The sequence below is a fragment of the Triturus cristatus genome, chromosome 11 (assembly GCF_964204655.1).
Source record: "Triturus cristatus chromosome 11, aTriCri1.1, whole genome shotgun sequence".
NCBI lineage: Eukaryota > Metazoa > Chordata > Amphibia > Caudata > Salamandridae > Triturus > Triturus cristatus.
Genome location: NC_140594.1, coordinates 507,237,724 through 507,252,829, shown reverse-complemented (window position 1 = coordinate 507,252,829; position 15,106 = coordinate 507,237,724). Strand labels below are relative to the sequence as shown.

Genomic DNA, 15,106 nt, shown 5'->3' with positions numbered 1-15,106 from the left:
AAGATCTTAGGAATCCATATTTGTTGTCAGAATGTGTGGCTCAAACTTTCAGAAAAATTCACTAAAGATTGAACATCTGAAATTAAGCAAGTTCTCATAATTTTTGCGTTTTTGTCTTGAGCTCTTACTGACTGTGTTATAACATCCTTTCCGTAGAAATGTGCCAGCCCATGTACCAAGTACAGAGCAATAAGCATTCTTGGGCCAATTTACAAAAGCATTTTGGAGCTGGAGAAAAAACCACTACAGGCATACTCTTTTACATATTCTTTTTGTCTTTGTGAAATGGCCCCAAAACGTACAACTTCTTTTTAATAAAGGTGCAACTAGGACCGTTACTTCAATTTGTAGTAATTGTATATAAATATTCTCAATGTAGATGTTTTGGAGCTCATTTACAAAGGTATGTTCGAGTAAGTGAAATAGTACTACAGGAGTACTACTTTACATACCCCAAAATGCCTTTGCGAGTAGGTCCCACTCTGGTTGCCTCTTTGTAGTCTAGAAGGCCCAAGGTAATTTTATAACAAAAATGTTATTTATCCTTTGGTGTCTTGCATTGACTGATGACTATCACTCCGTGGGAGAAATGTGTTACATATATGTTGCCATACGGGCAGATTTTAATTCTTCCAATAACATTAAGTCAGTGTTTAATCTCAGCGTTTAAGCAACTGTTGAGCAGTGTCTGGACCCCATAATAGCACAACGCTGAGTGCTCGGAGGAGAGAGGGTGTGTGTTGAAGGATCATCATAACATCCATTCAACGTACTCATTTGCACAGTTTCAAAATAGGTTGTCAAATTGAAAACCAGAGGGAGATATGGATTTAATCCATGCATCCCCCTCAAAGTAATGCTGGTAAATACTACTAACCAACAAGAGCTATCGGGTATCAATGTTATGTAAATATATTAACATAAAAAATAATTTGCTAGAAAATTAATCTGGATTTTTGTACGAGCACATCAACAGTAGAAACGTTATATTCCTCCAGTTTCTCGGCTTCCCTCAAATACCCAGACCTACAGTTGTCCCTGCTGTGTTGCTGTTTATGCAAAAGGGGAAACATTGTCCATCAGCAAAAGTCTAAAGTTTCTGGTTTGCTGTGAAATTAAGTTGACCTTACAAGTTAGATTATTTTTGTAATAAATCAAACTCAAACGAAATGCCAAAAAGCTTGAAGTGTGTTGTGATGGAAGAGTCACAGAAATTGTTCAGGAAAATCTCACAGGTAAAATCAATCTTTCTTCACCCAACACCAAGGTACCCGCTGGATGACCCTTTAGTAGCTTGCTCGAAAATCAAGGCTATCCTCAAGAGATATGTGAAGGGTAATAACATTTATTAGAACATTGGAATGCTGGAAGCTCCATTGAAAACAATGGAGCGCTCTGGGCTTATAATGGCTGATATAAGCCCGGAGCACCAACATTCCAATGTGTCTTTGTTCACAGCTCTGGCTGTGAACAAAGACTTCAGGGAGCCTGAGGGGATTTCAATCCCCTCGCGCTCCCTGAAGGCTTTGTTTTGTTAGAACATTCTGCCCTTTAGTGGCAGAATGTTCTAATAGCCTTATAGCCCTTCGTAGCAGGGCTATACCGGCTTTTAAAGTCCCTCTGCTTTGTTAAAGTCCCTCGCCTTCGGCTCGGGCCTTTAACGCTGCAGCGGGCCTTTAACAGCCGGTATAGCCCGCTACGGCGGGCTATAAGGCTATAAAACAAAACAATTTTAGAACTTAGAATTCGGACTATGACTTAATCAACAGAGTAAAAATGTATTAACTAAAATCATGCAGCTCCAAAAAAAAGTAAAATAGATAATAATAGTTTAAAATATTCCAGAAGGAGACCCCTAGGGCTCAGGCAGCTAAGCTCTAGGTGGTAAACCCCACTGCATTGTGACCGCAAAGGTTATGGTGGGTGTTAGAAACGGGGATTCGGGGAAGCGAGTTACTCACGGATTATAACCCCTACTCACCCCCTTGGTAGCTTGGCACGAGCAGTCAGGCTTATCCCAGAGGCAATGTGTAAAGCGTTTGCATAGTGAGAACACACACACACACACACACACACACCCCGCCCCCCACACCCCCCTCCAAAAAGAGGCTCCACACAAGTTTATATAAAAATAGCCTTTGTGTTATGTAAAACACATTAGAATCACAATCACATATATATACACTGTGCCAACTGGCACCAGGTCATAATTTACAGGGGGACTATGTACAAGGCAGCGCTAATCGGGTCACTGCCAGAACCATCACCAAAATACAAGTAATAAATGTATAACAACAAGTACCTACTGGTAAAATAATGAGGTTAGCAATATTGCAGTAAGCATAAACCACATTACCTCAGGAATAAAATGCAAGCATCATAGAATGCCATTAGGCAACCTCATAAGCATAAATGTAACATCAATAGGCATAAAAATACATTATGTCTACACCCATTAGAGTGGGGCATAAACACATTAGAGCAGGCATGAACCTAATAACCTGATGTTAGGCCTTGAAAACATGTTATGAATACATCAGTATAAATACACTGCCCATAACATTAGCGGTGCACCCCTGAGGACGCTGTAATTCCCATATGGCAGAGGCACAACCTGGTACTCAAAATAAACATGCCCCTTGTTGGAGCTGCCCATGCTCTTGCGGTGCAGCTGTGGGCACAAACACAAGAGGCACTAGCACCTCTGTGTCCTCTGGATCCCCCACTGGAGCTCTACAAAAAATATGTGCTCTCTCCCACGGTGCAGCTGTGGCCAAAAAATGAGCAGCTGTGCTCTGGAAACCCACCCTGGGGCTCTGAAAATAGTTTTGCCCCCAAGAACGTTGCAGCGGCCCGCAACTGCAGCGCCATTGTGCAGCCCAAGAGACACTGGCTCTTCACCTCTGTGGCCCGGGAGAGCCCCACTCCAGGACTCTAGAAACAGATTGAGCCAAAAACGTTGCAGCGGCCAGCAACTGCGATGCCACTGTGTAGCCAGACAGAACACTGGCACTGCTGTTTGCGCTGTAACCCCACTCCGGGACTCTGGGATGAAACAACCAGATTCATCCCCCAATGTTGGAGTGGCCTGCTGTCCTGCGGGGCCGCTTAGGTGAGCAGGCACCGGCAATGTGCCTCGCTCTCGCTCCCCAGGCCAGCCCCACTCACCGGCAGTCCTGGGTCTGCTCCGGTCGTCCGTTACACTCGCCTCTCGTGCTCCCTAAGGCAGGCTCCCAGCCTTCTTGTGCATCAGGTGCGGGGCTCCCACTAGCTCACGAGAGCCCCTGCTCGGGTCTCAGCATCTTCCTGGTTCCGGGGCAGGCCCTACCCACAGCCAGGCAGCACATGCCAGACTTCCTCCTATTGGCAGCTTGGGCCGCAGCGGTGATTCCTCCTCATGAGTGAGGGGTTGGCACCAGCAATCAAAAGGCATACAACAGCGGGGTAGGCTCCCGCTAAAGGCATAAAGCAGCGGGGTGGGCTCCCGCTAGTAAAATAAGCAGAAATGTGGGGTGGGCACCTGCCGAAGTTTCAAAACACGGGGTGGGCACCTACGAGTAGAACTGAGCAACATGCAGGGTGGGCTCCCACATGCCGGGATTCCCTTGCTCCACGTTGGCAGCACAACGCTGCAGGCCACTAGGTCCTCTTCTTGTCCTGGGTAAAATATAGCGCTCATGAGGCGCTGGAAAGCTGGCAGAGCTCCAGGATGTAGAGGCAAGGCTGGGCAAGGTCAGCAGACCGGGGGACAGCACACTAGGCAGAGCAGCAATTCCTAGGAACAGTCAGGCACAGCAAACAGGCAATCCTTCCAGCGCAGCAGCCTTTACTCCTGCAAAGTCTCTTCCTGGTCCAGTGAAAGGCAGAGGGGCAGAGTTGGGCGCAGGCAGGCCAGCACACAGGGACCCCCAGGAGCCAGCAGCTGGGTCCCACGGTGGTTCCTCCTGACAGAGTGTCCCCTCCAAGTAAGCACAAGCACAACAACCTCTTGGGGTCACAGCCCCTCTATTTATATTACAGTTCTTCTTTGTCCGCCCCCTTCTAGAAGCCTCTGGAAGGGTCTTGGAGGTTCCAGGCATAACTGGCTCTGGGAGGGGTGTCAATCACTTAGTTTACCAGGCTTCCCTCAACCTTTGTGAGCTGGGGCATCAGACACACCACAGGGGGGCGGAGCCAGCATTGTAAAAGGCAGGCACAGATCTATTCAGGGATAGGGGACTTCTCCTCCCACTACTCCAATTGCAGATCTCTATTCAGCCTATTGCTGACTCACCCTGCCCTCCCTGGAGCAACCCCCCACCTCACCAGTCCTGGTCTCTTCTAGAACCAGACATGCAATACACATCAGGCAGGAAGGCACATAGCACACAGAAATGCCAACTTCTAAAAGTGGCATTCCTAAAATAGTGAAAATAAATCTGCGCACACCTTTGCGCAGCATTTATTATTTCCATTCCAAACACACGAAACATGACATACTTATTTTGTTCCTTTTAGGAGTTATGCCATAAGGGGGGGTTCCCAATGTTAACCTATGGAGGGCAGAGAGCACACACACTTTGCACTGCTAAACAGTTCAAAAGTGCCCAGAGTCCTGAAACCACCAACACAATGTCAGGAAAAAGGCTCGGAGGAAGGCAAAACGTTTAGGGGTGACCCTGCAAAAAGGGCCAAGTCCAACAGTGGGTCACTGTAAAACTATGGGAATGATGGATACAATGGTATCATTAGGTTATTCAGCATTTCATTGCATAGCAGGAACTAGACACTCAATCACAAACACAAATTGGTTTACCCACCTTTTCACTATTGTTTAATTGCTCACTGATACATTTGCCATGCTGCTCAGTGGATGATGCTTACACAATCACCTAACCATTCATACTAAATACCTCAACCATTCATTCATTCTACCATTCAGCCACTTTGCTAATGAAATATCTTCAGCCAGTGTACTATTGACTCACACACTAACTCTCTCACTAAGAGCATACCAGACTCCTACTAATCTCTCAGTAATAAATGCTCAAAGCGTGGGAATTTGTTGCAATGCTATCAGGTAGCTTCTGAAACTTAATAATAGTGAAGGTGGAGACAAAAGGGACTGTTGATCGCACCTGCATTGCAGGAAGGAAACTAGAAATACGGTTTTGTGTTTTTATTTGTAAATCAATGATGTCACCGATGAGGTTATTGGTGATGTCAGCTGTGATTTAATGAGTCATTGTGTGTGACAGCATGGTCTCTACAGTAGTCAAGATTCTGCAGTTAACCTAACTGGTATATGGATTTTGAAAAAGTGAATTGTTACCTCAAAACCAATGTTTTTACACATTATATCAAAATTTGAAATGGCTACACGTCAAGCAGAAGTGTTCAGAACAGTCGCTGTGATAGTAGTCAAGATGGTTACATATATTGGCATTTTTCCACATACCTGCTCCCCAGAGATCTACACACTGGTTCTTCAGTGTGGGGCAGGTCCCCATGTAGCAGTATCCCTCCCCATTATTACAAGGGTAACCATTCACTCTGAAGCGGTCACTTGAACATTGGGCATTTTGACCATCACACAGATCGGGCAGGTCACAGTCATCTTTGCTTGGTCGGCACAAAACCCCAGCACTTTTAATCTGCGGAAAGAAAAGAACAGTAAATCTGCTGCACATTATCGATTACCAAATTGTGTATGATCCCCTTAATGTTAATTCCCTATTTGTATTTCTACAGTCGCTCCAATACCCTCTGCTGGCTGCTTTACTTTGTTTCTTCCTCAAAGTGCCCCATTTTCTATTGCTTTGGTATTTGTTTATCCTTGTCATGAAAGATGGCTAGGGGTAGTTTTGCCTCAAGACTCGTTTATTCCTTATTCCCACTCACATCTGCAAAGGATTCACTTGCTTTCATTTACCGTTAAAATAGAATTATCAGTAGTGGACAAAACCAAGGCAAACTCTATGAAGTCAATGTATAAAATACAAGCAGTATTTCTAATGAAAGATTCATATTGCACAAATATTAAAGAAGAGAAGAAAAGGACATATAATGGTTTGCACCACTACTAATTTTAATATATACACACACACAACAGCTCTGTCCATGTAACTTGGTGAAAACCTACTATGGAATGTTGAATGCCTGCAGCAGAGATTACACAACATACACTTTTCTGACTAAATGCAATGCAGTCTTAAAGGTTAATATACCTAGAACAGCAAGACACAGACAGAACCATGCCCCAATTATTGGATGTCATTCAGATCTCTAAAAGGTAGTGAGGATGCAGATGTGTACCTCTATGATGCACCCCGTCACCCAATCTCCATCCAACTGATGATGTTCAAAGAAGAAATGACCTATCAGGGGTTTAGTATTGTACCAGCTACATTAAATCAGTGGCACACAGGTTAGGACAAACGTCTCCTTTTTGAGTAGTGTATGATAGATTTGGAAATGTTTAATATTTACTAATTACAGCACCACATCAAGGTGATAGAACTGGACCCATATTGAGAAAGGTAAAAAATAAAATAAAGAACAAAACTTTTAAGACTAGTGATTGGTTGGGGATGTAAGAGATAGTTCCAGTCCTTTCCAAGCACTTGGATGGAAAGGATGTCTACAGGAGGGCACGATTCAACCTGTCAGTGCTTTAGCATTGAACACATCTTACAACAGGCACTTCTATGCTATTTTCTATACATTTGTTAGCTGTTTCCATGAGTTACAATATCAGGGTGGTATTAAATTTCACATGCAGGCTGACAAATCATTTTTGAACTTCCTGTTTTATATAACCATCCAAGAAATACCCAAAAGAAAAAAGATGCTATTGAACTTCCTTAAGCTTATGACGCTAGGACTGATGCTCTGCTTTGTGTCACACCATATACAATATACATGCTCACAATATGTCCTTCTGAAGGATTGCCAATCACATCCCTTATCACTCCTGCATCACAACTTTCCTCTTCAAACTCTCCCAAACTCTTTGTTGACTAAAGGTTTGTATCATTATACATTGCAGACCGTTTTTCTATTTTCATCAAATATTTCAAGATGTACGTTGTTTCTTTAAAAAGACAGCAAGTAATTCCAGAATGTATGCACATTACATATAAACTTTAAAGTCACCTGAGCCCCTCCACCACTAAACAATGATAGCTGGCAATGGTAAGACAAAAAGTTATTCAGGAAAAGGCATTGTTATTGGAAGACATTTAAAATATATATCACAAAATCAAACGATGTTAATAATTATTTTTTCTCCCCCCTCATTTTATTCATTGACGTGCTAGTCATAGTACACACATTATTTGTAAATGTAGCAAACTATTTGATTAGATTGTTCTCTTTAATTGTGCAATAGTCTTCTTACTCTGTCTATGGATATGACGTGAAAGTAATTGCTCTTACGAATTCCATTGGTTGTAATTTATTTAAAAATGGAGACCCGTCACCGGCACGTCAGGTGAACAAGATCGTTTTTACGATCGAAACGCGTCCGGGGCGGGCACTTGTCTGCACACTCTCTTTATTTTGGTGATATTTAATAACATTTATAAAAAGCTGTAACCCGTTTTTTGGATGCCAATTCTTCAAAATACTTCAAAGACTTTGGTGGACCGTACCTGTTGATCTCTGGATGGATATCCAGTAAGTCAGGTTTTGATTTGTGTGTGTATATATATATATATATATATATATATATATATATATATATATATATATATATATATATATATACACATATACATATACACACACACACATATGTGGTTTAAAATAATACATATTTTCAAATTTTATGTTGGGTAATTCTGTTTCTATGTGACTTTTTAGACATACCTCAGTATAAAATCAGCAGCCGGTAGCAAGTGATGGAGGGCACAAATACTAGAATACTTAACAGGCACTTTTACAAGGCCTTTTTCCAAAAGCACTACATTTTCCCTTTCTAATATTCTCACCTTGCAATTCTCGCAGCATTCCCCATCTGCACACGTGGCCTCGGGCTTAAGTTTGCATGTTGTAGCGTTACAGCAGGGGTTCTGGCATTCCTTTTAAGTAAAACATAAAATAACACTTGTAAGATGTCCAAATATTGTATAGAAGCTGTCTGCACAAACTAAGAGAATAACAAACTCCCTGATAGACGAGTACATTTTTGCAAACCTCGAGTCATGACACAATCTCTTGACCTTTTCAGAAACAAGCAGTGGCGGCCAGCACAGGTAAGAGGGGTGGCCGAGTCGACAGATGACAGGATAGGTAAAATTAAATAAAACCACTTTCCCTGCGTGCGCCAAGTCAGCGATGCGACGAGTGCAAGGTAAGTGTTTTTTTTTTTTATGTAATTGTACCTATTTCATTGTCTGTCGACTTCCTCCCCACCCCACCACACCCCGCCCCGCCGCCCTTACCTGTGCCGGTACACACTGGAAACGAGTAAGTCTAAACTAATCAATCAGAAACTTGTGCGCACCTTGTACAGAGAAACGTTAAAATCACATAGAAATCCCATGGAGGCATTCTTCCACTCCTATTACACGTGGGCGCCAGTAGTGTGTGAATCAGTGTGATCTCATCACGACAACTTAATTGTGAATAGTGGTCGCTATTGTGGAAAATGTAATCAAGCTTAGCCGTAGCCAATATCTCCCATATTCGCTGTGGTGCAGCGCAGCTTACAGATGATGCAGTGACGTGACGTAACGCAGACTCGTAAAAAACCCCTGCCTCGCATGGGGAACTTAAAAGTTCCTTCAGCTCTCATTACGCCCAAGGTCAATAACTATCTATGAGACGCTAGAGAGCCCCTCATTACGCAGGGAGTGAGGGTACAATGTTGCGTATTGCCACGGTCAAGATGGACTCCGTCCACATGCAAACTTGGGCTGACTCTCTCAAAGTGCAGACCCGTTTTCACGATATTAATTTTTTCCTTATAATGCTGGGGAGGATGGGAAACCACGTGGTAAAGCAATAAGAACAAGCACACATTTCACCACCCACTTCATCCCCCTTATTTGCGTTTCCATACATATTTGTTATTTAACAGGTTTCTTTTAGGGAATGGGCGTAGACATATTTTACATTCGCTGTATTGCAATTCATTTGTCCTTTGGTTGTGTCGCGATACAAGAGAAAAATGAGAGAAGGTTCGGCTTATTAATGTTATTTGTTGCACCCAAGACTAACTATGAATGATTTCACATACATCTTCAGGATGGGGGCGGCAGGTATGGCTAGTCTCCAAGATGTTCAGCCAGGTGGCCCACTTTTGAAGTTCGTGAGACAGGTAGTAGCTGGTGGTCATCACGAGGGCTCTCCCTGAAGTCAAGTAAACAGTGCAAGAACTTTGACCCATTTTTGTCAGAAGGCTCTCAAGCCGTTCTCTATTATAGTGACTCCGAAGAACACGGACGTATGCAACTGGCAATGTCTTCATGTGTGCCTTTTACTAACACAATCAAACTAATAAATGCAGTCAGGGCATTTTACCCAACTGGGCACTGCTTTTAGCATTGGTGTCGTGCAAAAAGGCTGCAAAGCAATCTGTCACATTTAGGTATGGGAACAACTGACTGATGCCATTGACAACAGTGCGTACAGCAGATTGGTACACTGGTCTGGAGATGCAAAAGGAAGAAGGAGATATGAACTGGAGCAGGAAAACAGACCTGACAACATTGATGAGGCAGATTAGAAGAGGAAAATGGAACAAGAGGAACAGAGTAGGAAGAGGTGGACATGGACCTGAAAGTGGAATAGGAAAAGGGCTCTTGAGAACCAATGATTAGTAATTGCCTGTGCTGAGGGATACACAAAAGTGATGGGGGGAATGCTTGACATAATCACATCCACTGGTGACTAATTGTGGCTTCATCCAAGTCTATTGTTATTTTGCACACCATGCCATCTTGGTTTGGACACAGCCATAAGAAAATCAGTCGTGACCCTGCTGCAATAGGATCACCCCAACCCGAACTGCAAGGCCAGATTAACCCTGAATCAGAACACAAGCAACCCAAGACCTGTTTCACCCTCATAAGGGTCATCACTAGGGTATAATTTGATTCTAGTGGAATAATGTGCACTGTACCAACATCTGGGCATACCCGTCCCACTAGGGTCATTGCACTGATGTACACAAAAAAGGATGGATGGAATGCTTAAATTAAGAATGTCAAAGTATTATTATTGTCTTAAGCCATGATCCTGGGGTAGACATGTTGGAAAATAGCCACTTCTGGAGGTAGTTGTGGTACCATAAGCAAATTATGCAAGATAAACCCTAAAACAGCTGTCTGCACACTAGGTGACATACACACCCCACCCCACCCTGTGAGCCCTGAATTGATCACAAGGAAAGGTGGCAGGCACTGGCTAATAGGAGCATCATGCTGAGAACAGTCCAATATTTTTAGTGAAAAAACCGTGTGACACTCATGTTCTGGCCAGGAGTATGTGCCACAAATGGGAAGAGCAGAGTGCTACAAATAATACCTCAAAGTCCCTAACCCATAAGTGGTGGGCTAGGCATTAAAAAGTTTGAAGATCACTGCCCTAAATGGAGTTAGCAGTGCTATAAATTAGCAAAGAATGTGAACCGCACATTTATCCTTCCAACTTCAACATGATTCATTTTTGGAGTGCATAAGAAGAGGCAGAAGAAAAGATATGGAAATGTGCACACCTGTGCAGGAATAATGAGCTTTCATGTGGTTCTGTGAAATAAATGGTTCACTCTGGAATGAAAATCTAGTCAATTCACCTCTGACACATTTTTGTGATAGGATTCTGATAGTGGTGAGCATGCCTGTTTGAGTGAACTCAATACTATTCTTTGACAATGCTTACTGAACATATAGTTAACAGCTCAAAAAGCCAAATTTCAGAAATGACGCCCGTAGCATCTGAATATAAACTGTTTTGTATAAAGTTTTGAAACAACTCTCTTTGGGAATATGGCAAAATGGGTGGCAAAGGGCCTACAGAAAAACCGTTTCTTGGATACCAATCTGAATGAGACATCCTTGATGTCCTTACAGCCCCAGGCCCTTGGATTTTGTGTAGTACTACAATTCATAGTAATCCATTCAAGATATTGAAGCGAGCAGCATGGGCAAGCTGAGAATGGACAGCAAGCAGGTTACAGTGGCAGCCGTGGGGAGTGGTGGGGTGGGCAAATGGGTGGGTAAAAAATAAAATCCACTTCCCTGTGACACACCCTCCTCCTCCTCTCTGCACGTCTTCCTTCTGCAGTCTGGTGTTCAGTGTAGGCCCAAACGAAGCGCCTTACCCAAACCTGGAGCTGGTCTCATGCAGCATGAGAGCAGTGCCAGGTTTGGAGAGAGAAGCCGCTCTCAGCACTCCAGAGGGCACTGGAGGCCGGCACTTGCTCTAACCCAGCTGTCTTAAGAGAGCCAGGTTAGAGGTTTCAAAGTGTGCATATCTGTCTGGCCATTGCAAGACAGCCGGCCAAACATCTGCACTTTGAAATGAAGTGCCCAGCAGCCCACCCTCCACCCTGCTCTGGGTAAGCCCCACCACACCCCGAAATCTTGGTTTGGGACAGGCGGATGAAGAATAAAAAAATGGTAATAAATTAACTTTATTACCATTTTATTTTTCATCTCTGGGGCTTGCAGGCATTTTTGTTAGCGGCTTGATGCTCCTCCGCTCTCACGGAGGAACCGCCTCTTTTGGTTAGCATTATTGACATTTATGATAAAAGTTATGAACACCAGGGAAGTCCCGAGGGGCATTTTAGGAGAAAGATGATGATTGGCTGAAGGAAAAGGAAGACGGCATTGTGCAATAGGAAAGAGCATCACCACACAAATACCGAAGGCAAGGCCGGCTCTAGGGCGGTGGATCGGTGCCACTGCACAGGGCGCTGACTTTGGGGTGCCGCCATGTTTTCAAGTACAATCTAGTTTTAAAAGCACCTGCTGCGGCGTTCCTGGCTTCTAGCAATTTTCAGCCATAAAAATGTCAAGATAACTCTGGTGATAGATGGAGCTGCTGGAGAGAGAACAGAGTTTTGTCTAGTGGAATTTTAGACTCATCACAATGTAGCGAAGAGTTTAAAGTGCCAGCTGCAAAGCACGTGTACCATGCAGATCACAAAGTGCATACAGTATAAATAGGTCAGTGCCTTACTGCGTGTGTCAGAGAGCCTCTTTTGCTACTTGCAGCTTATAAGTTTAAATCCTAATATATAACAGTGAGGTATTAAGTGTCAAAGAGCTGCATGCAAACTGCAGGGTATAGATTTGAGCGTTATGATATTTCCCCCAGTCTTTTATTATCCTAATGTTACAAAAAGTGTTCATTTGGGTAGAAATCAATTCTTATAAGTAAAGAGAATACCCAACCATGGTGTTAAGTTCGAAATTCTGAGTTTGTGCTTCTACAGACCAAGCACTCAAACTAGACTGTCTACCAGTAGGGATGACTTGCGACTCCTACACATTGTAGTCCTCTAACTGATGTAACATTTCATACACACAGATTTACACACTCATGATTCATTGTCTCTGTCTAATGTGTATGTGGTGTAAAGTGCACTGACACCTTACAATGGTGTGAGTGGCACTATATAACATAAGAAATGCATGAGAGAGAGTGGTTGTGGAGACTTGAGGTGCATTGTTAAAAGGGTGATAGTGAGGGAATCCGCGGAGAAGGAGGTCATGGGGGTGCCAAGTATCATTGTCGCACCGGGCTCCACCAGCACTAAAGCCGGGGCTGACTGAAGGTTATCGGGTGCACTCTACTAGGGGTATGCCCTCTTCTCTTTGGTTACATCACTAGTGCATATATAGAGGCTTTAAGTTGGTCTTGTAGGGTTATGGAATTAGAGTTGGCAAAGATGAATTGTATCGGAGAAACAGTCATATAATTTGAAGTCTTCTGAGTGTACAAAGGCAGAATTAATTTCATAATTTCGTGAAGCAAAAGGAGGTGTAAAATTCACAAATTCGAAACAAGGCGAGGACAAATGAGCCTTCCATCCTTACAAGTAAAATCAGTAAAATAAGTCCCATTAAAATGGATAAAAGTAGTTTGTTATCTACATTACTTTATTTTAAGTTGCCCCATAGTAGAGCAATGAAGAAGGTGAATTTGTATGCACCAACTGAGGGCAAAGGCAAAGGATCTCGAATAAGGGGATGTCCAAGTAATATCTGTGATTGCCAAGTTCAAAAAGAGTGTGTTCACGATAAACCTTAGTTAAAGGTGCACAGAACATTACTGGTATGCGCTGTGTAACAGTGCTGTCCTGTCTGAGATACAGGGCCGGACTGGCCATAGCGGACACCGGACGTTTCCCTGGTAGGCTGCTAGGGAGGGGGCCAGTTTGAAGCCCCTGCGGGGGCGTTTTTGTTACCGGGGTTGGCAATATCAGCCCCCTGTAACAAAATCGGCCAAAACCGGCCGTCGCCAACTGCTCGGCTGCACTCCCCCCTCACCCCAGGGGGGGGGGGGGTAGCTGAGCAGTTTGCCAGGGCTGGTTTCTGTTCCCAGTCCTGCCTTACTGGGATACGAATGCAAAGTGCATTACAAGGTCAAGCTCTATGCGAGATCGTAAATTCCTTTGTCAACTATCCAGTTTTCGCCACTAATTGAAAAAGAGCAAGGATCGCCAGCTCGGGAATAATAGGTTTGCACTTGGCGGCTCAAGAGAATTGTTCCTTTGTATTATTCCTTGTGGGTTTTTAGAATGGGAGCACTTTACCACATCACCAGCACTTGCTATATGGCAGAGGAAGGACAGTTGCTGGTGACGGCAGTAAAACTCGATAACATAGCTGTTCTTTTGCATCTTTCATTATCTTTTTACCCAAGCTAGAAATAAGGTTTCATATCCAGCGTGGCATTCTTCATCAGCTAGATGTGTGTGGAGTAAATTCACTGTAATGTAGATTTACTGGGATTGACAAGGTGTCTGGACTGGAGGTGTGCCCCTTCTGGGTGTTGTACTCCTGTTTTACTTCCATTAAACTAATTAGACTAACACACCTGCAATCAACAATTGAGATCAAAAGTTCAGGACTGGAGACAGTGTGCATAATGATTTGAGGTGAAGGGGGTGTATCATATTTCTCTGCTATTTGAATGTATACAACTGTGTTACACTTTCTCTCGTAAAGTTCAGAGAGAGTGATAAAGAATGTTGCCTGCAGGTGTCTTGAACCCAACTACAGTCCTGCGTCGTTAAAACACGTCATGTACAGTTCTTGTGAAGGTCTGGGTTCAGGTCCTCCAGCATTGAAGCAGCAGGTTGGAAATGCACCAGCAGGCCAGAGTCTGGTGCAGTGCCTAATCTGAGCCAGTGGTTTCCGGTGCTCAAAACTAGCACTCAATTGCCTTAACCTGCTCTTATGACAGCTGCCACTGTTTTTGAAATTTAAGCATGAGCAGAAAAACAGTTGTATGTTAATTTATTGTACATTAAAAACTACTAAGACCTGCCAACCAAGCTATTTTTAAATCTTAGGCAGCCTCGAACAGTCTATATCACACTTGTAGCAGTGTGATGGTTAGTAGTTGTGTTAGTACAGTGGCAATGCGAAGTGCAAACTGCAGTAGCCTAGACCGGACAACAAACCCTGCGCTTTATTTTTATTTTTTTTATTTTAATTTTACAAATTAAGCACTGGTCTTGTGCAATGCATGATGGTGCCTGGTTGTCCGAGTGTAGGAGAAACCATGACGTTTTAAATGAAAGAAAGTGATTGCAGAGCAAAGAATCAAAAAGCATGTTCAGTTTTAAGAAGAAATGCTGATAACCCTAATAACTGAAATGGGTCTCATGCAGGGCAAAGGAAAGCTCAGTGGGCATGTCCAGGCTGCTTCCAAATACCGGCGCGTCTGTCATCAACATTCCTGGTGTTTGACAGATTAGCATCGTCTTTCCTCTTTAAACAATGCAGCAGTGTTAAGCATATATTTAAAGAAAGATCCAGTTCGTGTCTGTGGTGGGTGCTGGGATTATTTTACAGTAAAAGCACCATAATTCTTACATGTCGCACTCTAGATTTTTACTGGTGCATTTTATACTGAATAAGAGTTGTAAAAGGGCTGAAGGATTCCT

The 15,106-nt window shown here is 43.4% G+C and overlaps 1 protein-coding gene across 3 annotated transcripts in view; it reads right to left on the bottom strand.

Annotated features, from left to right (window-relative positions):
• Nucleotides 1–15,106, bottom strand: part of LOC146784493 (zinc metalloproteinase-disintegrin-like VLAIP-B) — a 278,449-nt gene that overhangs the window by 125,277 nt on the left and 138,066 nt on the right. For all 3 annotated transcript variants that reach the window (XM_085633319.1, XM_085633318.1, XM_085633320.1), the window contains exons 13-14: nucleotides 7,971–8,060; nucleotides 5,438–5,633 (exon numbers count right to left, since the gene is read on the bottom strand). In XM_085633319.1, coding sequence (XP_085489445.1) covers nucleotides 5,438–5,633; nucleotides 7,971–8,060 — 286 coding nt within the window. The remainder of the gene's footprint in view (nucleotides 1–5,437; nucleotides 5,634–7,970; nucleotides 8,061–15,106) is intronic.